Consider the following 17,896-nt stretch of genomic DNA (forward strand, 5'->3'; position numbering starts at 1 on the left):
CTAAATGAATCAATGACAACAGTTCAGTGGCCCCTCTAAATTAAAGTTTTAATGATTGCTTTAGTACTGTAGTCAAGTACTTTTCAAGAAGAGGGAGTCACAAGTACCTTTCTGTTAATGACAAAGACAAATTATTCATACATGGACCTTAACTCCCACCTTTAGTAGTGAAAGCACTCGTCATTGTGTTTGTGATAGTTGGTGAAAAGTTTGTGAAGACCCTAGTGACTTTCAAGTTTCTGTAAAGTATTTGACTACAATAGTGTTTACTTTGTGCCGTGGCAAGTTGGCTTTACTTTCTTCTATTTATCCAGGCTCACAAGGACCAGAAAGGTTTAATTGAACTTGACCGCCTGTAGCAGTCAAAATTGGCAAAATAGGCTGCCCAGTCTTTGACTTCAGTGCATCATTTCCGAGGATTGGCACTGCATGTACATGTACAAAGTGGAACAGGATCTAAGATTGTCATCCTGAAAAGCAGCCTTATTTTAATGTATTTCCAAATATTAAATGCACAAAGGTTTTAGGAATTCTCTTTGAGGCAAAATCTTTCCTCTAATGGGATACTTTGAAACACTTGGAGGCAGCGAACACATTTGCCCGTTTTACCAGTTGTGAGCATGTGCACATTGTTCTGAGCATGTGCGCATCGTTCTGAGCAGGTGCCGTAGTGTGGAAAAGGACTGGTATGTCTGCTGCCACCAATGTCTCAAAGTCTCCCAATGAAAATGTCCCTCCGTTTTGTGTGTTTAGTTCTTCCTTTCTCCCCTCCCACCGTTTGAGCAGAAAGTAGAAGTCTGGAAGATGTACCTGATGATTGGCATCCTGCTGGTGGTGGACCTGGTCCTACTGACCATCTGGCAGGTCATCGACCCGCTGTACCGTCAGGTGGAGGACTTCGACAAGGAGGAGCACTATGAGGACGACCTGGAGATCCAGCCACAGCTGGAGCACTGTGAGGCCGAGCATCTCTCCATTTGGCTTGGTGAGTGGGGACTTCCCTTACCTCCACCCTGAAGAATTTTGCTGACCCCTCCCCCCCGAAAAAAATTCTCCAAGCAATATTTTCAGGGGTGTTTTAAGCTGATTTTCAGCATTTTTGTGCACCCTCTTGGTACAAAATTATGAAAGCCTTTGTGAATTTCAGCTTTTTACCAACTGTTCTCAGCTTTTTTGTTTGTGACTAAACACACACCCCTGACTTTAAAGGGGCCCATGACATAAATTTTACCTAGGAAAATATTAACCACTTCCTGCCGGGCGACCCGTTTTCGAGTACATAGGCTTTATATGCAGAGCCGGGGAGCCTGGAACTGGGACAAAAGAGTTGGACCTTATAACAAAAGACCGTGCTCAGCACAAAAGACTGAGCTGCTGGGCATTACCGATATTATTTTCGCTCTCAATAGTGGAGAAAATCCAGCCTTGTTTTGAAACAGTATACCATGGTTTGAGGCATTTAGAGTGAGCGGATTACCACCGGGGACAAAAGCTCTCCACCAACGCAGCGATGAGCCACACAGCACCTCTGCACGCTAATCTGGCCCCTATTGAAAAGAGGTCAGCAGTGCACTGTGCCGGTTTCGGGAACAAAAGAATCTTACGGAATACCGCACAATCTGGGCTCTTTTTCCAAGGCTGCAGGCCTGGCTGAAATATTCAGGAGTCAATGAATTTGAGCTGTCAGCTTTAGAATAGTGCCCAAAGAGTCCTTCATTTTGGTATAAATGGCCATTAAATGAAATGATGAATTTTTGAAGAACATTGAAAACGGGAAACTCTTGAAAATGAGCCAGCATCTTGTCTTGCTCAAGAAAAATCCACCCGGCAGCAAGTGGTGAAATAAAACTCTGTACTCCTCTTGAATGTATGAAACTTATTATTCGACATTCCTTTTCTGGGTTTGTCTCTTTGAAATTGCTCTCTTTAAACGTTTGAGATTTTCATGATTTCCTGGCAGACAAAGGCTCTACTTCCATGGTTTTTTTTCCAGGAAGACACAGTTCACTTTAAGAGTTTTTCTGCTTGAATTGTGACTCCCAAATTTACACATTGAAACACTTTGCTCACTGGCCTACTGCTGGGAACAGAATCGATAAATAACCAGAGAAAAGAAGATTAAAGGCAGTAAATTATTCCAAATATTGAAATAATTGTACCATAAGGTTTTGTCTCAAAATAGCGCTATTGGTATACTTTTGGTAATGAATATGCAAATTTGTATATACATGAAAACCCAAAAGGCACCAAAATGCTGTCAAAAAAGTCAACAATGGGGCTATACACGTATGAGACACAAAGTTGCATTTACAATGCATCCATTAATAAATTTTGTGCCTTTAATTTCACTGAATTGGGCTGGGTGCTACATTTGTTGTAATAAGCTAAAACAAGAATATGCAGATTCAAAAAAGCTAAAATAGCAGTGAGCTATAATTTCATTTCTGTTTGATAGAAAAGAACACAACAATTAAATACTACTTTGAGCTTAAATGACAACCATGCACTCATTGATTTTACTTTCTTCACGGAGGCATGCATGTCTCCATCAACCTGCCACACCTTTGAAACGTGTGACGTCATTGTTGCCATATGGGAAAACGATTCCTCGCAGACACCTCATCAGGACGTTTGTTGACATGGCAATTTTTGAAAATGCGCCCAGCACTCCCCGTAGACAAATTGATTGAGACAAGTATTGATGGAGGAATGTCCCAGTGCAAGTGACAGCACTTTCCATGAGAGAGAAAAAAAGTGAGAAAAAAACACAGAAAGAATAGAAAGAGGATCATGTTTGTCCAGAAATGGCTGACCACCGGCTGATAAGTGCCACTCGAGTTCGTTTTTCATCGGCTGACTTCTCCAATTTGATTAGCCTCCTTAAGATCATGTAACTGCTCCACGAATCCCTGTGTCACGCAGAAAGTCAAACAGGAAGAGAACGGGTCTAATGGGCTGCTACAGAACCATGGGGACCAGTTGAAATCTGGCGTAATTGACCTATTTGCAGACAAGGTGTTGCCATAAAGTGGACATCAATAGCCCTGAAGAGCACTTGTCAACTGCAAATAGTTTGGGCAGTGTTTAAGGCTGCAATATCGCAGCGTCTGGATGTTTGCTTGAATTACCGAACCACGTAGCAAGTTGTTGAACTAGACCAATGTAGTGATAGTTTAGATTTCTATAGTGAACTTTGCCACTGACCCCACGCTTCACCGAAATTGGGAAATCAATCTGTCAGATACACAAGTTTTGAGTCTGTCAATGTGATTTTAAGCAAGAAACAATCCCAGTAAGCAGCCTATCCGTTAGCTTCTGCGGGCAAAGTTGTCTTGAGTTGCAAAACTGTAAAAGATTCATCTTCGTGGGAATTGCACGAACACCTCAACCAGTTTGGATTCAGACCAAAACCCATTAAGATTTGGGGGAAAGCTGCTTGAATGCCGCAGCCACATTATTCTGCCTCATTTCCTTATTCCCCAAACTTTGTTTCTTCAATTTTTCAGGTATTTTGTACGCCATCAATGGTCTGCTACTTATATTTGGCTTGTTCTTAGCGTACGAGACGAGAAACATGACTGTCAGAGATCTGAATGATTCGAGATACGTTGGCATGTCTGTTTACAATGTATCGGTGAGTTACTCTCTCCTGCCAGTTTTCATTTTGCCTTGGCTACACTCAGTCTGTATGTCTGGCTTGTTTACAGCATATCCACTCCCATGACTCCTTTCCCTAGCTGACTGCATATTTAAAACAACATGTGACCCACCATCCCCAAACCAGCCTAAAGTAGGTAACTCCATAACCCTACAATAGTGGAACTTCCACTGTTCAGTTTTTCATGGGAGTTGTACAGCTATTACTACCCGTAAGAAGCTTTCTGCAGACAGAATTTGGATTTAACATAGATCACTTTGACGTGTTGAAAAAAAACTGAAGGAGAGGAATCGTCCAACTTCCCAAATGCCAACTTCAGTCTGATTTTGGGATGGGGGGGTCACATATACCAACAGCTTTGCCAGGCGTCAACAGTAGCTGTCATTTCGTTGGCCCGAAACTGAATGATTTGTTACTCCCTGTAAACTGATTCTAGGAAGAAAACAAACACATACCTGTTTGTTTCTACTCACACTCTCAGTAACCAACTTCCATTTGCAGCTGGGCAGACTGAGCAGTAATGCAGTTTGCTGGTTAGGGACACAGGAACCATGATACACGTGTTCTTCTGTAATCGAAAAGCTAGATGGGTCCACCTGGAGCCTTTCTTCACAGCTCTTTACCTAGTAGATCCCATGCATCTGGGATATGGGAAGTTATGTAGGCATATACCCAGAATGTGTTTGATTTTGCCCAACAATTTAGGGATCTAAGAAGGTGAACTTTTGGAGTGAAACTGTCCAACAAACTGGTTGCACTGACAAGGGGTTCACCGATTGCCTTTATATTTTTTTCTCTCGTCCAGGTCTTGTGTATTATTACAGCTCCCGTCACAATTATTATTCGCAGTCAGCAGGATGCAGTGTTTGGGTTTGCTGCCCTCACGGTTGTCTTCTGCTCAACAATTACGCTGATTTTAATATTTGTTCCGAAGGTGAGAAGCTTAGTACTTGCTGCTCAAGTATAGATATCAAAAATAAACTGACCCATATGTTGGACAAAAAGTCCGTTATTTTTGAAATTTTGGAAGCCTTTGGGTACGTTTTCATTAAGCATTCTGAAGTGTGAAAGGATTACGTATGCATGCAAACAACATTGCCTATCATTTACTTTTGTTGCTATGCTGAAAAGCGCTTTCTTGATGAGCTCATGCATGGGGGTCGGTGTGATGCCAACCTACTCTTCCACTTTCCACAGATGCTCTTCATTCGTAAGAACCCGGATGGAACGTACACAAAAAATATGCCGGGTATCACTGCCCCCAGCAGGGAGGACGAAGAGAAACATCAACGGTTGTCAGCCGACAACATAGAGATTAAAAGACAAATAGCAGAGGTAAGTATGGCAGTGTTACAGTCAAGTCTATCACAAGTCCCTCCACCCAGTCATCAAGTCCATCCATGTCACTAGCTATTCAAATGACCTGCGACACAGGCATTCTCTTGTCATTGTCCACCCCAGTACTGTCCACTGGTCTTGTGAAGGGACTTGTGGAGGGACTTGTGATGAACTCAAGTACAAAACTGGTGAATAGTGGTCATCGTGGTTTGAAAAAAAGCAACGTAAATTTCATCATGAGATGCATCGTGCATGTTTGAACCTTAATTTAATGGTTGAGATGTTCCAAGAAACATTGGTTGGTTGTCAAAATTCTTGTGCAGTTCTTCCCCCCAGGTTTGAATGCATCTGTCAGTGTTCACTTTGGTGCTGTGCGTACATTTCCTAAAGGGGTGAATTATGGTGAACACGGAAGAATGACAAGTAGGAGCATTTCATATTGAAGATGCTGATTGGCTAGCAGGCTGATAAGAATGAATATTTAAATTTTGACAAACTGTGGCTTCAAAATAAACAAGGTATGGTTGGAGACAACATGGTATTCAGGGAATGAAGTCTGTAAAACTTCAGTGCTATTTCAGTGTAAAATAAACAGCCCACCATGGTATACCATGATTGTAATATTATAATATTAATATTTGATGTTATATTGAATTATATTTTTCTGCTTTTTCACAGAGAGAAAGGAGGATACGACATTTAACAGAGCTCATTGCGCAGCGCACTAAGACTGCCCCCTCAGAGGCATCCATGCCGAGCAAGATCCAGGAGCGTAACAGCGGCAGTCCCGTGACAACAACGCGGCGCTCGCGATCCTCCTTCGGCCCCGACAAGCTGACTCCACCCACAATATCCTGCGAGGACAGCGCCTTTGTCTCGGTGGGGGCAGGCAGCTCTGCCCTCTCGGCCTCCCTGCCCCGGGGCCAGCGGAACTCGGCCGCCTCGGAAGAGGAGTTCTCCGAGACGTATATTTGACGCCAGGAGAACCAGACGCCACAATGGATTCCCCTCCAGACCGTTGTGGCCGAGGAAGATGAAGACTTTGACAAGACGGCATGACAAGGGTCCAGATGAGGGACCCGACTACAAAAACTTTTTTGTATGCATAACTGAAGAGATATATTGCCACTCCTCCTTTGACACTCTGAAGTGCTTTCCATTTTTTTGGGGGGGGGGCATGTTTCCGTGTACCCCTTACCACCAACCTTTATTCTACACGCTGGAAGAAAAGGAAAGGTGAATGGTATATGTAGTGCTGGTACTCACCAAGATGGACATAGAGTGCATGGCTAGTGAAAGGGCAGGAAATATAACTTGTTGAGTGGACTCCCCGGGAAAAACAAGAGCTGTAATTTGTACAGGACGACAATGACTGGATGCTGTTTGGCAGGCAAGCTGTTCATTTGCCAGTGGGACCAATCAAGAGAGAGCCTTAGTAAAAACCACTTTCTGACAGAAGGATAAAAAAGTTGACATCATTAGGTATACAATAGCATTAGCAATATGCAGATCACGATAGGGGAAAAAAATTGTCCAGGATGAGGAAACCACAGTGGTGCTTGTTCGCAATCTGAGAAGTCCCATTTTCTCCAAGGGGGCCAATGGATAATAATGTTTTACCTCCTAGTGAAATCAGTTGATTCTAAGATAGCCACCCAAATGAGCCCCTTCCATGATTGGAGTGATATTGAGGCTGGATTAGCACACTTGACTGGCGGTTATGCCCAGCATGTCAACAAATACAAAGGAGTCTTTGTTCCACAACTAGAGCCTCACTTATGTGCCGATTCCTTGCAACAGGCTAAAGTTTTTTTGACAGTGCAAGCAGCATTCAAAGGAAATCAGAGTCCTGCCTGCAGCTTGGTCTGCCCAGGGTTAAACCACAGGCAGGTTGATGCGGAGGTGTGACGGTGGAGGGACTAGGTGAGGGGTGGGGAGACCAGGTGAGGGGTGGGGAGTGGCCTCGAAAAAGAGCCAACTCTGTTGAATTTTTCAGCGTAACAAGAACAGTGTTTTGGGGGGGAGTATTTCATTCCTCATTCTCCCAGTTTCCCAAAGTGTGTAAAAAGCTGCCCAAATGTAGCCTCACACCTGAAAAAGAGCCTACAAATTATATACAGAAATTCTCTTGGTTTTTTTTTTTTGACAACTTCCCCCCCCCCCGAGAATACAGTTCTGGATCTACTCTTGCACAAAGAAAACCCACATTACTGATTCTGCTGATACCAGCCATATTGGAGCGAAATTGGTGTTTTACAGAGAGCAAAGCGGGAAAAAAAAAGGGCAAAAAAGGTAGAAGCTACAGATAGTGCCGTGCTACAAGACAGCATCGGCCGCGTGCACTTCTGTTACTCTCAAAGCTTGGGGCTGCAGGGGTCACTCTGTAAGTTTGGGGTCCACAGGTGTAACAGTTGTGGTGTTCCCATTACGCCTGACCCGTGGAATTTGATACAGAAACGTCACGAAAGTGAACTCCAAACTGTTTTAATTGTGGAGCAGGTAATATGCATTACTTAATCCCTGTTAGAAGTTAAAGATTGTGTTTTAAACTTGCAAAGTCATTTGTCTGATGTGACAGATACACAGGAAAACTTTGACCCCAAATTTGCAGAGTATCCCTGCAGCAAATTGTTCCTTGCACGTTACTCTCGGAATCAGATCATGGAGAAAGTGTACCTTTCTGTCATCTTTCAATGATCACTTGATACAAGAGTATACTTCCAGTCTGATTGAGAGTACTTTCTTGCTCACCTGTGGGTTATACTCCTGCCGTTTGTGTACTCAGGAGTATACTTGTGTTAACATGAGTAATGAACTCGAGCATAGCCTGAACAAGAAACCCATCACAGACTTAGGCAAATTCCACTAAGCTGCTATATGCAGAAAACTTGCTTAGCAATTTGAAAAGCCATAACTCTTGAAACCATTGAAAGTTGAGTTGATTCAGACAGGCTTTTTTTGGCAATGTCACAGTTGTGTTTGTTGAGGTTTTGTTTTTACATATTTGTGACAGTGTCTTGCAGAGTAAGACTTTCTGCACTCAGCAGCTTTGTGAAAATTTGGTTCATTTTTTTATTATTTCAGATTGCAATGGATTGTGTATTTTGCAATTATATGTATATAAGTATACATATATATGTATGTGTATATCTGTAAAAAAATTGTTCATTTCATTTGTGTTTGATGTATTTCATGTTTTATACTACCAATGTACAGTTTATGAAGATTGTAACATCATTATGCATCATGATTGTCATTGTCCAAATTGTGAACCAATTCTGAAATTGTTTTTGCCTTTACTTTTTGCCATTTCTGGCTCTTCGTGTTTTATTTTTATAGGGAGAGGGAGTCTTCCTAATTTCAGAGTTTGTCAACACGTGGAAACTAAAATGCTGAAAGGTAACTGTAGAAATATTTATTCTTGAAGAACCCCCCTTTTTTTTTCTTGAAAAAACATGTGCTTCGGATACTGGCAAAATAAATTTTGTCGACTGCCTGATCTAAATGACTTGCCACAGTTTTTGAGCATTAAGAAATGAAGTACCCAAATTTGGCAAGAATATCCCGCCAGATGGAGTCATAAAAATGTTTTATCAGTATTTATTTTTAAAATCTGGTTTTCGGAAATCGATAAAAAAAAGAAACAGAATGTCTTTCAGTATTCAAATTGTTTATGAATAATTAGTCTAGTCTGCCTCAAATTGTGACTTAAATATATAAATATAATATATTTAAAGAACTTTCATCAAGACAGAATTGTGTGTAATTGTTAAATTGGATGGTATGTAATGGGTCTTTCTTCAAATCTTCCAGTTGGGTTTTATGTTTTGAAGACAGAAAAGGAAGAAAATGAGAGAGATGCACTATATGTGATCAAATCTTGCCTTTGAAATGATGAGTTATTATTTTCAAGGTTTTAGTAATGAATAATATTTTATCACCATGTCTGTCTCAGATCCTTTACCGTTGCTGTAAGTAGTTTTTACCCGGATTTCCAAAGCAAGTTTTTAAAAGCATTTCCTTGGTATTTTTGCCGTAGAAAAGTGTACCAAACCTACATACCATAATTTTGAGGGGCAGGAGAGTATTTCAGTTCCACAAAAATAGAAACGAAAGTCACTACACTTGATCCGTTTGGCCCCACCCACTGAGCACAAGGATGTACCGATGCACGTGCGCGTTGGACATAAACCATTGTGATTGGTTGAAAGACCCAGAGTTAGATGGGGGCAGTCTTTATAGTGGGATTGGGACTTCGCTCGTAGATGGATCTATAGCCTATGTGTATGAGCACGGGCGATTCAAAGGACGACGAAGCTGCCCTTCATGTGCATGTCAATCTTTCCACGGGGAAAAATCCATAGGTTGTGTGAAATTTGCAGGCCGGTATTCTATCCCAGAAAAATAACCCTTTGTCACGATTGAACCAACCCCCTAAACCAATAATTAAAGAGGATACGGAAGACGGGCGCTGAGATCCCCATAGCCCTGAGTCTTTTTTTTCATTTCCGCCTCCAAACATGGCCGTTGGCTCTTTTGACATTACTACTGTAGTAGTGCTCGCCCGGATGGTGAGGCAGGATTCTTTGAGTATTTAGTTTGTATTTGTGTGGCAATTTTGATGATCATTTGGCTTCGATGAGACTTTGATCTTGAAACAATGGGACAATAAACAGAATAATAAAAACTACATTTTCGTTGTTTTATTGTAATTGTACTCCTCGTTAGATTACAATCACTAACTCGGCTGTTTCAGTCTGCCAAATCGAGTCGGCAGCATGGAGTACCAACAGATCACCAGTGTTAAAAAATGAAGATAAAATGCTCGATTTGTTGTTTCACCGTCACACGCCTACCGGCAAAACTCTTGGAAATAAAATTATCTAAAATTGATGCAAAATATTTTATTTGATTATCGTACAAAAGAGGTTAACTATCACAACTTTGCAGTGTTCATCACTCTAAGATGTTATTCATTGCCCCGAAACCTTTTAAGGGACACGTTTGTTTCAAATTATTTTCATCACCAAATTCGACTGATTGCAGTGAAAGGTTAAAGAATCTCGTTTATTATTCAGGACACTACTTATATAAGCACTCAATCCGTAATTTCTGAGAACAATTTGTATGTAGGTCTATTCCAAATTCCCCCCCCCCCCAAAAAAAAAAGTTTGTTATGTTTTTTTAGCCGAGGCCGAAAGCTCTCCTCGGATTTGCCGCCTCACATCACATGCACCTGATGTATACATTTATACACAGAGGGCGCTTCACAAAAGCGCTACGCGTAATAATACTTATTACTATATCGGTACCGGCCCCTCGGCAGCATCCCACGACGTCAAAAAGTCGAAGAGTCTGATCGTTTCTGGCATTATTTCTCGATATGTTGTTAATGTTTTCACGGTACATTGACTGAAGTGATATATGACAATGGCAGAACCGAGTGAAGAAACTGAAGCTTCAGCGAACAAGGGCTGTAAAGGTATGTTCATACAATCACAAACGGGCTGGCTGTCAAGACAGTCTAGTCCAATTCGCAATTGTAACAATGCAAGTCAAGTTTTCTCTGGAATTAAGTAGAAAGCCTAGGCCTGATTATTCAATTTTAGGCCAGGCTACAGGACTACCATGCAGTTACTAACATCACACAGAGGTAACATTGGCACTGACGGTAGTCCTGATTGTTCCAGGGCTAGGCCTAATAATCTAAAAAGTAATAGGCCTCAGGCCACTGGCAGTGGCCTCATACTCGGTCCTAGCCCAGAAGGTTTAAACAACCAGGTTCGTCGTGGCAGTTCTGCTGCTGGGTCTGGGGCTCTCGTGAGTTGTGGGGTACTGCATTATCTGTTTCATAAAGTTGGCTAGACATCATAGGGGAAACATCACACCAGCATGTTGTGGGTCTTATATGAGGTTATGTTGCATCATATTGTGTCCCCAGCCCTTGTTTTCGTTTCATCCGTCCCCAGTTTTTGCAAATTTCTTCTTTGAATGACCGATCCAGTAAGCCCCGCCCACTATGCACAGTGGCTTATTAGCTATACCAAGGCCTAGAATGCCTGTACAGCTAGAATTATGGGGCAGGAACCCCACGGTAGCTTCCTTTGTTAGGAGAAATCAATTCAGAGGTTTATGTAACGGATGTAAGTTATGTGCAGATGCACCCGCCGTGCAGTAAGCTGTTAAGCCCATCCAGGTCCTCTGGTCACCTGCTGAGTTATATCCAATGAGAGCTCAGCTCAAATTAGCCTTTACTGGCGTCCTTCCCTTGCAAAGAGAGGGCAGTGGACGAGTAAAGCAAGGTTAACTTAAGGAAACACCATCACTTGGCTATTATTTTGTGCTTACCTCACAGTGTCCTCACAAGGATTGTATGGAATCTACAAAAACTTTCAATAATAAGTCTTCCTTGGAACAACAATTTACATGTAGTCACCCCAACCATGGCATAAAACATGTACAGACTTTTTAAAAACTGGTGACAGCACAATTCTAGCAATATTGAGTACATGTACCGTAATTGCGTCCTTTTCATTTTCAATTCTGCTGAATAAGTAGTTGGGTATACCCAACTTCATCAACAATGTTGAGCCTCGCCCAGGTTGACATTGGAGAAAGCTGGGTCAGTGGACACAGTTGAGATGAAACAGGTCAAGAGATGCTTATATCACTGCCCATTGTAGCCAGACTTATTGGATTGTTTGTAGAGTCTCGCTATCAGCTCATCAAATTGTCTGAAAAACGAGAGAATCCCCAACATCCACGTCTCCCCTCCATCCAGAAAAGTAAAGATATTCAAACTGGACGCTTTGATTTGACTTGTCATTTAGTGTGCATTATAACTGGAGCAAATGGAGGCGTGGGCTTGAAGGCCACAGAAAAATATGCAGCGGCCGGCTACGAGGTCATCATGGCCTGCCGAGACCAGACCAAAGCAGAGGATGCGATCAGTGGCATCAAAAGAGCCAACCCAGATGCAAAGCTGGCCTTCATGAAGGTATGGGCACAGACTATTAAAACAAGCATTTAGGTGGAGACTTTGGATACTAGTCCACCAGTCCACTTTCCTCAGTGACCTATATGCAATGTAAATCCTGGATACCATGCAAAACTGTCTTTCTGTTTACCAATGTCCTTGCTTGAAAATGCCCCTACATGTACAACTTGGGAGGGTAAAATGTGTTTTGCATCTGTCTCCTTTGTTAACAAATGTATTCCGCTACAACTTATCATTCCAAGTTATACTGCCAATGCTTGTATCGTGACCTTAGGGCATGATCCCTGCCTCTTTGGTGTTCTGTGTTTCATGGCTTCTGACTTGCACCCCCTTAGCAAGGATATCGACCAAGCGCAGTTGGTTGTACATGTATGGGGGTACAGTGTTCAGAGGCTGCATATCTGGCTCCAGTTGATTTCTTTGTTCATTTTTGTGTGGGAGGATTGAGGCTTGTTTTTTAATAAACCCTAACCCTCCAGGATCCTTCAAAATCCACGTGGACATTTTGGAAGAAATTTTTGTTTGAACAAGGAAAATAGAGCCAAGCCACTTTCTCTTTACACGGGCCTCTGAAAATATATGACACTTGGTGCTTCATTCAAGTGGCTCATTGACTTTGAATCGATAGCTTGACCTTGCTTCCCTGAAGTCGGTGCGCCAGTTTGTGGACGAATTCCACACCGCAGCCAAGCCCTTGCACGTCCTGTGCAACAACGCCGGCATGACCTCAGGTTTCCGTAACGGCAAGGGACCATTCAAGACGGAAGATGGCTTCGAAGTCACTTTTGGAATCAACCACCTGGGTAACTTTTTTCCCCAATTTGCATTCCTTTTTTTGTAGCTGTTTTGTGATTTTAAACTGGGGTGTCAAAGCAATTCTGTCCCGATGCACTGAGGCTTGTTGGGTTGCATGAAATAACTGTGCGTATTCCCATTCCTTCCATGGATGTTATAGGAGTCCGTTGCAGATCATTCTCCAGCTGTAACTCATTTATACTTCTGAGCAGAGTTAAAGCTGTAAGCAGGGTGAAGTGGCCTGCCCTAGAGCACACCCTATGCTGAGGGGCTGGATTCGAACCCCTGACCCTGTGTTCCCTAGTCACAGACCCTGACCCCAGGCCACTTTGCCCTCCAAAATTGTGGTATTGTTTCCATTTTGGTCATTCCATCAGGTTGGGGTAGAATTTGTGATGGTGTCCTTGTTACATGGGTAACTTTTACCACCTGTCATGACCTGTAGAGTAGGTCATTTACTCTGTGAAGATAACACACACCTTTGTATTCAGCCTTGCAAGATGTATAACAATGTCAATTTGGAAACCACATGCAGGGAAATAGCTGTTCATTTTTACGGAACCCACGTAACAGTAAAAGTTGCAGAAATCAAGTTTCAAGCATCAGGTCATTTGAGTGTAAAGCTTGCCTTTTGTGGAGGGAAGCATTTTGCTACACCAACTTTTGAAAGTTTGAATATTCATGTTTCTTTTTTGACCTTTACACTTTAACCTCATCCACGCAGGTCATTTCCTGTTGACCTTGCTACTGTTGGATGACCTGAAGAAGACTGCATCAGAAGCCGGCGAAGCTCGCATCGTCATGACAACATCCTCCCTCCATGATCCAGACGGTGGAGGCATGCGAGGTGGGTATCATTTATATCTTTTTAACTTATACTGTAAGCTAGATATGTGCTGGGTGGTTTGTGTAGCCTGCACACTTACCAGAGTGTTTCATTTAATCAACATGTTTGAGCAGTGTGTCGTGAAGAAAAAGCATCCCTCAAAAACAGTTTTTTAAAGCTTAATCGGATCAATTAGAATTCTGTACACCTTAATGTTAAATTTCTCTTAAAACCACCTGTGAAATGATAATGACTTTACTTTGTGGATTTTAAAGTATCTGGGTCATTCCATGAGGTTGGGGCACAATTCGTGACGGTGTCAATTGTCACATGGGTTCCGTAAAACTGAACAGCTATTTCCCTGCATGTGGATTCCAAATTGACATTGTTATGCATCTTGCAAGGCTTAATACAGAGGTGTGTGTTATTCTCACAGAGTAAATGACCTACTCTACAGGTCATGACAGGTGGTAAAAGTTACCCATGTAACAAGGACACTGTCACAAATTGTGCCTCAACCTCATGGAATGACCCATCTGCTAGAGGAGAAAAGTCCTGCTGTAAACCCTCACAATACAATGTTCATCTGTTGAAGTAAATGATTCAGTTTTCAGGGTCGCCTTCTGTGTTATCTATAGGGCCAAGTGCCCACCTGGACTTTGACAATCTGCAACTCCTGGAGGGTTCGTTCAACGGCGAGCTGGCATACAAGAACTCCAAACTGGCCAATGTGCTCTTTACTAAGGAACTTGCTAGGAGACTTGGAGAGTCAGGGGTTACAGTCAATGCACTCTGCCCAGGTAAGTATTGACTGAGGTTGTGCTGGCCAATGTGGTCTCTGACAAGGAGCTTGTGAGGAGAATAGCAGGGTCAGAGTCAGAGCCCTCTGCCCAGGTAGGTATTGACTGAGTCTGTGTTGTAAATGGGACTTTCTTTTGTATAGCTATAGCCATTCAGAGTGGTGTGCCAGTTGTAAAAGATGGCTTATTTGGACAGGGCCTTAGTATCCACCAGGGATAAAGGCAGATTGTAAACATGCCCCAGTACATCGTAAGCAGGAATAAGTTAATGAGGCTGTATCAAGTAATTGTCTGATAAATTGAGCTCATGAGTGAAAATCTTGACCTTTTTATAAAGCGTAGTCATTGTTTCATTTATTGTTATTATGTAAAAAATGTCAGTCAAACTCAAATTCTTAACATAATATACATCCCGGAATGTCTGTTTTCAACATATATTTCCGAAAGTAGTATGTTGGGTCAATTATTGGATTTGGTCGGGGACTAAAATCTGTCCAGTTAAAACAATCCTTTAAAAGAAAGGGTAAAGAAAACTGGAGGAAATAGGCCACCCCTTCCTTGCCCTCAGGATATCCTACAGAATGGCAGCTGTCGGACAAGTCGGTCTGTCACAGCTCTTTTTCCGCAATCTTCCCTTTTCCCAGGGTTTATCCCATCGACTGGGCTGAACCGGAACGAGAGCGCCATGACGAGATTTATGATGGCCAACGTCCTGTCGCCGATGCTCAAATTGAAGGGAGTTACCAGGACGGAAGACCAGGGAGGGGAGTGTGTCTATCACGCCGGCACCGACCCGAGTTTGAAAGGTAGGAGATGATCTGCTGTCAGCGCCTCCCGCATATTTCTAACGGAGTGAAGACATTGACCTAGCTCTTGACAACAGATTCCCATGCAGCGTTCAGGCTGGTTCAAACACAAATGCAAAATGGCACAATCAAAGCAAATACTTGTGCTGTGCATTTGAAAAAGTTGAACTTGGAGCAAATTTTGCTGCAGATATTTCTTGACGTCAATATCACGTTGGCCGAAGTATGGACTGGCCTTTATATCAGATATCCAGAATTGCAGAAATGGGAAGTGACCATTAACAAACTGGTCATCTGTGAGTAATGTTTTGTCTGAGATGTGAATTACTGAGTGACCAAACAAAATACGTCAGATGGTCGATGGTCGATGGTGTGGAAAGAAGAGATGCCTCATCCACATAACGACCCTCTGTTGACTGAAATGTATAATAGTCCATTAAGTGAGGGGTTTCTAGGACAATTATTTTGTGGTCTTAAGCACAAACCAGCTCATACTGTGACAGCACTAGTCGACCAGACTCCCATTTCCAATGGACAAAATAGTTTCCGTGCCTACAGAATTCTTGAGCATCTTGTCACGACAGTCTGAAGGAATCTTTGTTTTTCTCCCCGGCAGGGAAAACGGGCGGCTACTACCGGGACTGCAAAGAGACGGAGAGCTCAGTGGAATCCAACGACACAGCGGTGGCCAAGAAATTATGGGACGTCAGCGCCCAGATGGTGAACTTAGAGGAGGAAAAGAATCTGCGAGAGGAAAAAAACATTTGATTTGATATGGACTAATTATTGGCATTACTTTTTGTAAACATAGTTTCTCCATGATTGTATAACTGCTAATGTTATTGCTGATTGTAATGGCATTTTTAACAGTGAGGAACATGTAAGCTATGCATTTTGGATGTTTGCTTTGACCAAATGGAGTGCCTGGCTTGTAGCCAGGCCATGAGGATTGACATGCTAAATTTGATGGATAATTTTAAAAAGCCAGCAATTTTCCCCATTAAATTCAAAATGTGGAAATCCTAGTTTTTTTCACGGACTGATAAGTTTTTGTTTAAAATTCAGCAAAGGAAGTCTTGAGTTAAATTTGGTTTTTCATTAGGATGGGGTTGTTTTTTTTTTGGCTTCGTAAGCTTTTATCATTTTCACAGCATTATATTGTTTTCAAGCAATGCCAAAATTGTTCCAGCTGACGTTGCCTCATTATAACTTCCAGATTTTGAACAAGTGCAATGTTGGACAGAAAACCAGTCGCACTAGTTTTGGTTACAACAAAACAGTGGTCCTGAGCCCACGTAAAGTCATAACAGCGTCTTAACTTCAGCGTCTGGAACAAAACCTACTTTGCACTCCAGCTTAACCATTTGCTGCCGGGAACCCCGTTTCGAGCACCATGGGTTTATATGCAGAGCCCGAAATGGGACAAAAGAGCTGGTCCATGTAACAAAAGACTGTACTTGGAACAAAAGACCTGCTGCTGGGAATTGCCATCATTTTTCGGCTTGCATTTTTCGAAGGTAATCCGTCACTGTTTTTCAACAGTATACCGCTGTTTCGGGCATAGTGCGCCCGCAGATTAGCACCGAGGACAAAAGTGCTCCAGTGCCCCATTGATGAGCGACACAGCACCGCTGCATGCTAATCCTACCGCGTTTGAAAAGACGCCACTCGCATTCACTGGGGACAAAGGAAATTACGCAACACCTCACAGTTCTGGGCTCTCTTTACAGGGCAGCAGGCCTGGCTGAAATATTCAGATTTATCATACAATTATTGCAACATTTAGGATGTATGGGAAGCTATAGAGTGAAAACATTAATCTCATTAAAACAACTCGTTATGCCTTGTATTACTTTCATTGATGGATGTAAATTTGTTGTATATTGCATATAAATGTGCAAAAATATTTTTAAATGAAGTAATGTACTTCCTGATGATGACAAAAAGAGTTGAAAGTGCTGCTTCCAAAATTTAACTGAAAAGCCAAGGATACTTCACATTCGTATTTTCAATAGAGTACCGAAGTGTGACGTCACTGTGAATCAGAAAGTGCAGTGCAAACGAATGGAGTACGCGCGCGTGTTGGTTCACACGCTGGTTCTCGCGCTGATGCGTTTTACACACTAATTGTGCGCGTGACGTATTCACTTCGGTACTCTATAGCATTACACTGAAAACTAATTGATATTCTAATTATTGCGCATAATGATTCATTAAATTGACACTGGAAAGATATCTTCAAAAAGTCAATATGTTCAGTGTTTAATAAATACAACTGGAAAGAAGTTTGACTTCTTTTTATATGGACATAATAGTTTAAAGTGTTGACAGTTTTGTTGGCTAACAAGTAGGGGATAAAAACCCCTCCCCTTCGAACTGCACCTGGGTGTTTTTGTTTTGTTTTGTTTTGCTTTGTTTTCTTTTGATTTTTGGTTTGGGTAACACAACTGTCTTGGGATACACATTGAGAGGAGACTAGTTTGCATGCCTCGTTGCTGCTTCCCCCACTGAAATGTTAGACTTCCATAAAAGAAATCCTCCATAGCCATACTTTTAGCCTTTATTCAAGTTGTTTTCCGTGCATGTAGCTCCCCCCCCCCTCCGATAAGTTGAGTACCCTCCGGTCCTTTCAAAACCGCACATACTCGCACAGATAGCTTTGCAAGGTGCAACGGC

At 42.2% G+C, this 17,896-nt stretch overlaps 2 protein-coding genes across 2 annotated transcripts in view; both read left to right on the forward strand.

Moving 5' to 3' along the window:
* The window catches only part of LOC110981381 (gamma-aminobutyric acid type B receptor subunit 1-like), a 117,495-nt gene extending 107,809 nt beyond the window's left edge, over nucleotides 1-9,686 (forward strand). The window contains exons 13-17 of the mRNA XM_022238911.2: nucleotides 787-985; nucleotides 3,507-3,634; nucleotides 4,464-4,592; nucleotides 4,856-4,993; nucleotides 5,675-9,686. Coding sequence (XP_022094603.1) covers nucleotides 787-985; nucleotides 3,507-3,634; nucleotides 4,464-4,592; nucleotides 4,856-4,993; nucleotides 5,675-5,971 — 891 coding nt within the window. The 3' untranslated portion in view covers nucleotides 5,972-9,686. The remainder of the gene's footprint in view (nucleotides 1-786; nucleotides 986-3,506; nucleotides 3,635-4,463; nucleotides 4,593-4,855; nucleotides 4,994-5,674) is intronic.
* Nucleotides 9,687-10,282: 596 nt separating this feature from the next.
* On the forward strand, nucleotides 10,283-17,532 carry LOC147797482 (retinol dehydrogenase 14-like). Its single transcript, XM_022239007.2, has 7 exons — nucleotides 10,283-10,478; nucleotides 11,827-11,993; nucleotides 12,622-12,796; nucleotides 13,513-13,635; nucleotides 14,253-14,414; nucleotides 15,059-15,220; nucleotides 15,837-17,532. Exons 1-7 carry the CDS (start codon nucleotides 10,421-10,423, stop codon nucleotides 15,986-15,988), a joined length of 999 nt encoding a protein of 332 aa, XP_022094699.2. The 5' UTR covers nucleotides 10,283-10,420; the 3' UTR covers nucleotides 15,989-17,532.
* The last annotated feature ends 364 nt before the right edge of the window (nucleotides 17,533-17,896 follow it).

The sequence above is a fragment of the Acanthaster planci genome, linkage group LG11 (genome assembly GCF_054643075.1).
Source record: "Acanthaster planci isolate LZ-2023a linkage group LG11, COTS_SCS, whole genome shotgun sequence".
Classification (NCBI taxonomy): Eukaryota; Metazoa; Echinodermata; class Asteroidea; order Valvatida; family Acanthasteridae; genus Acanthaster; species Acanthaster planci.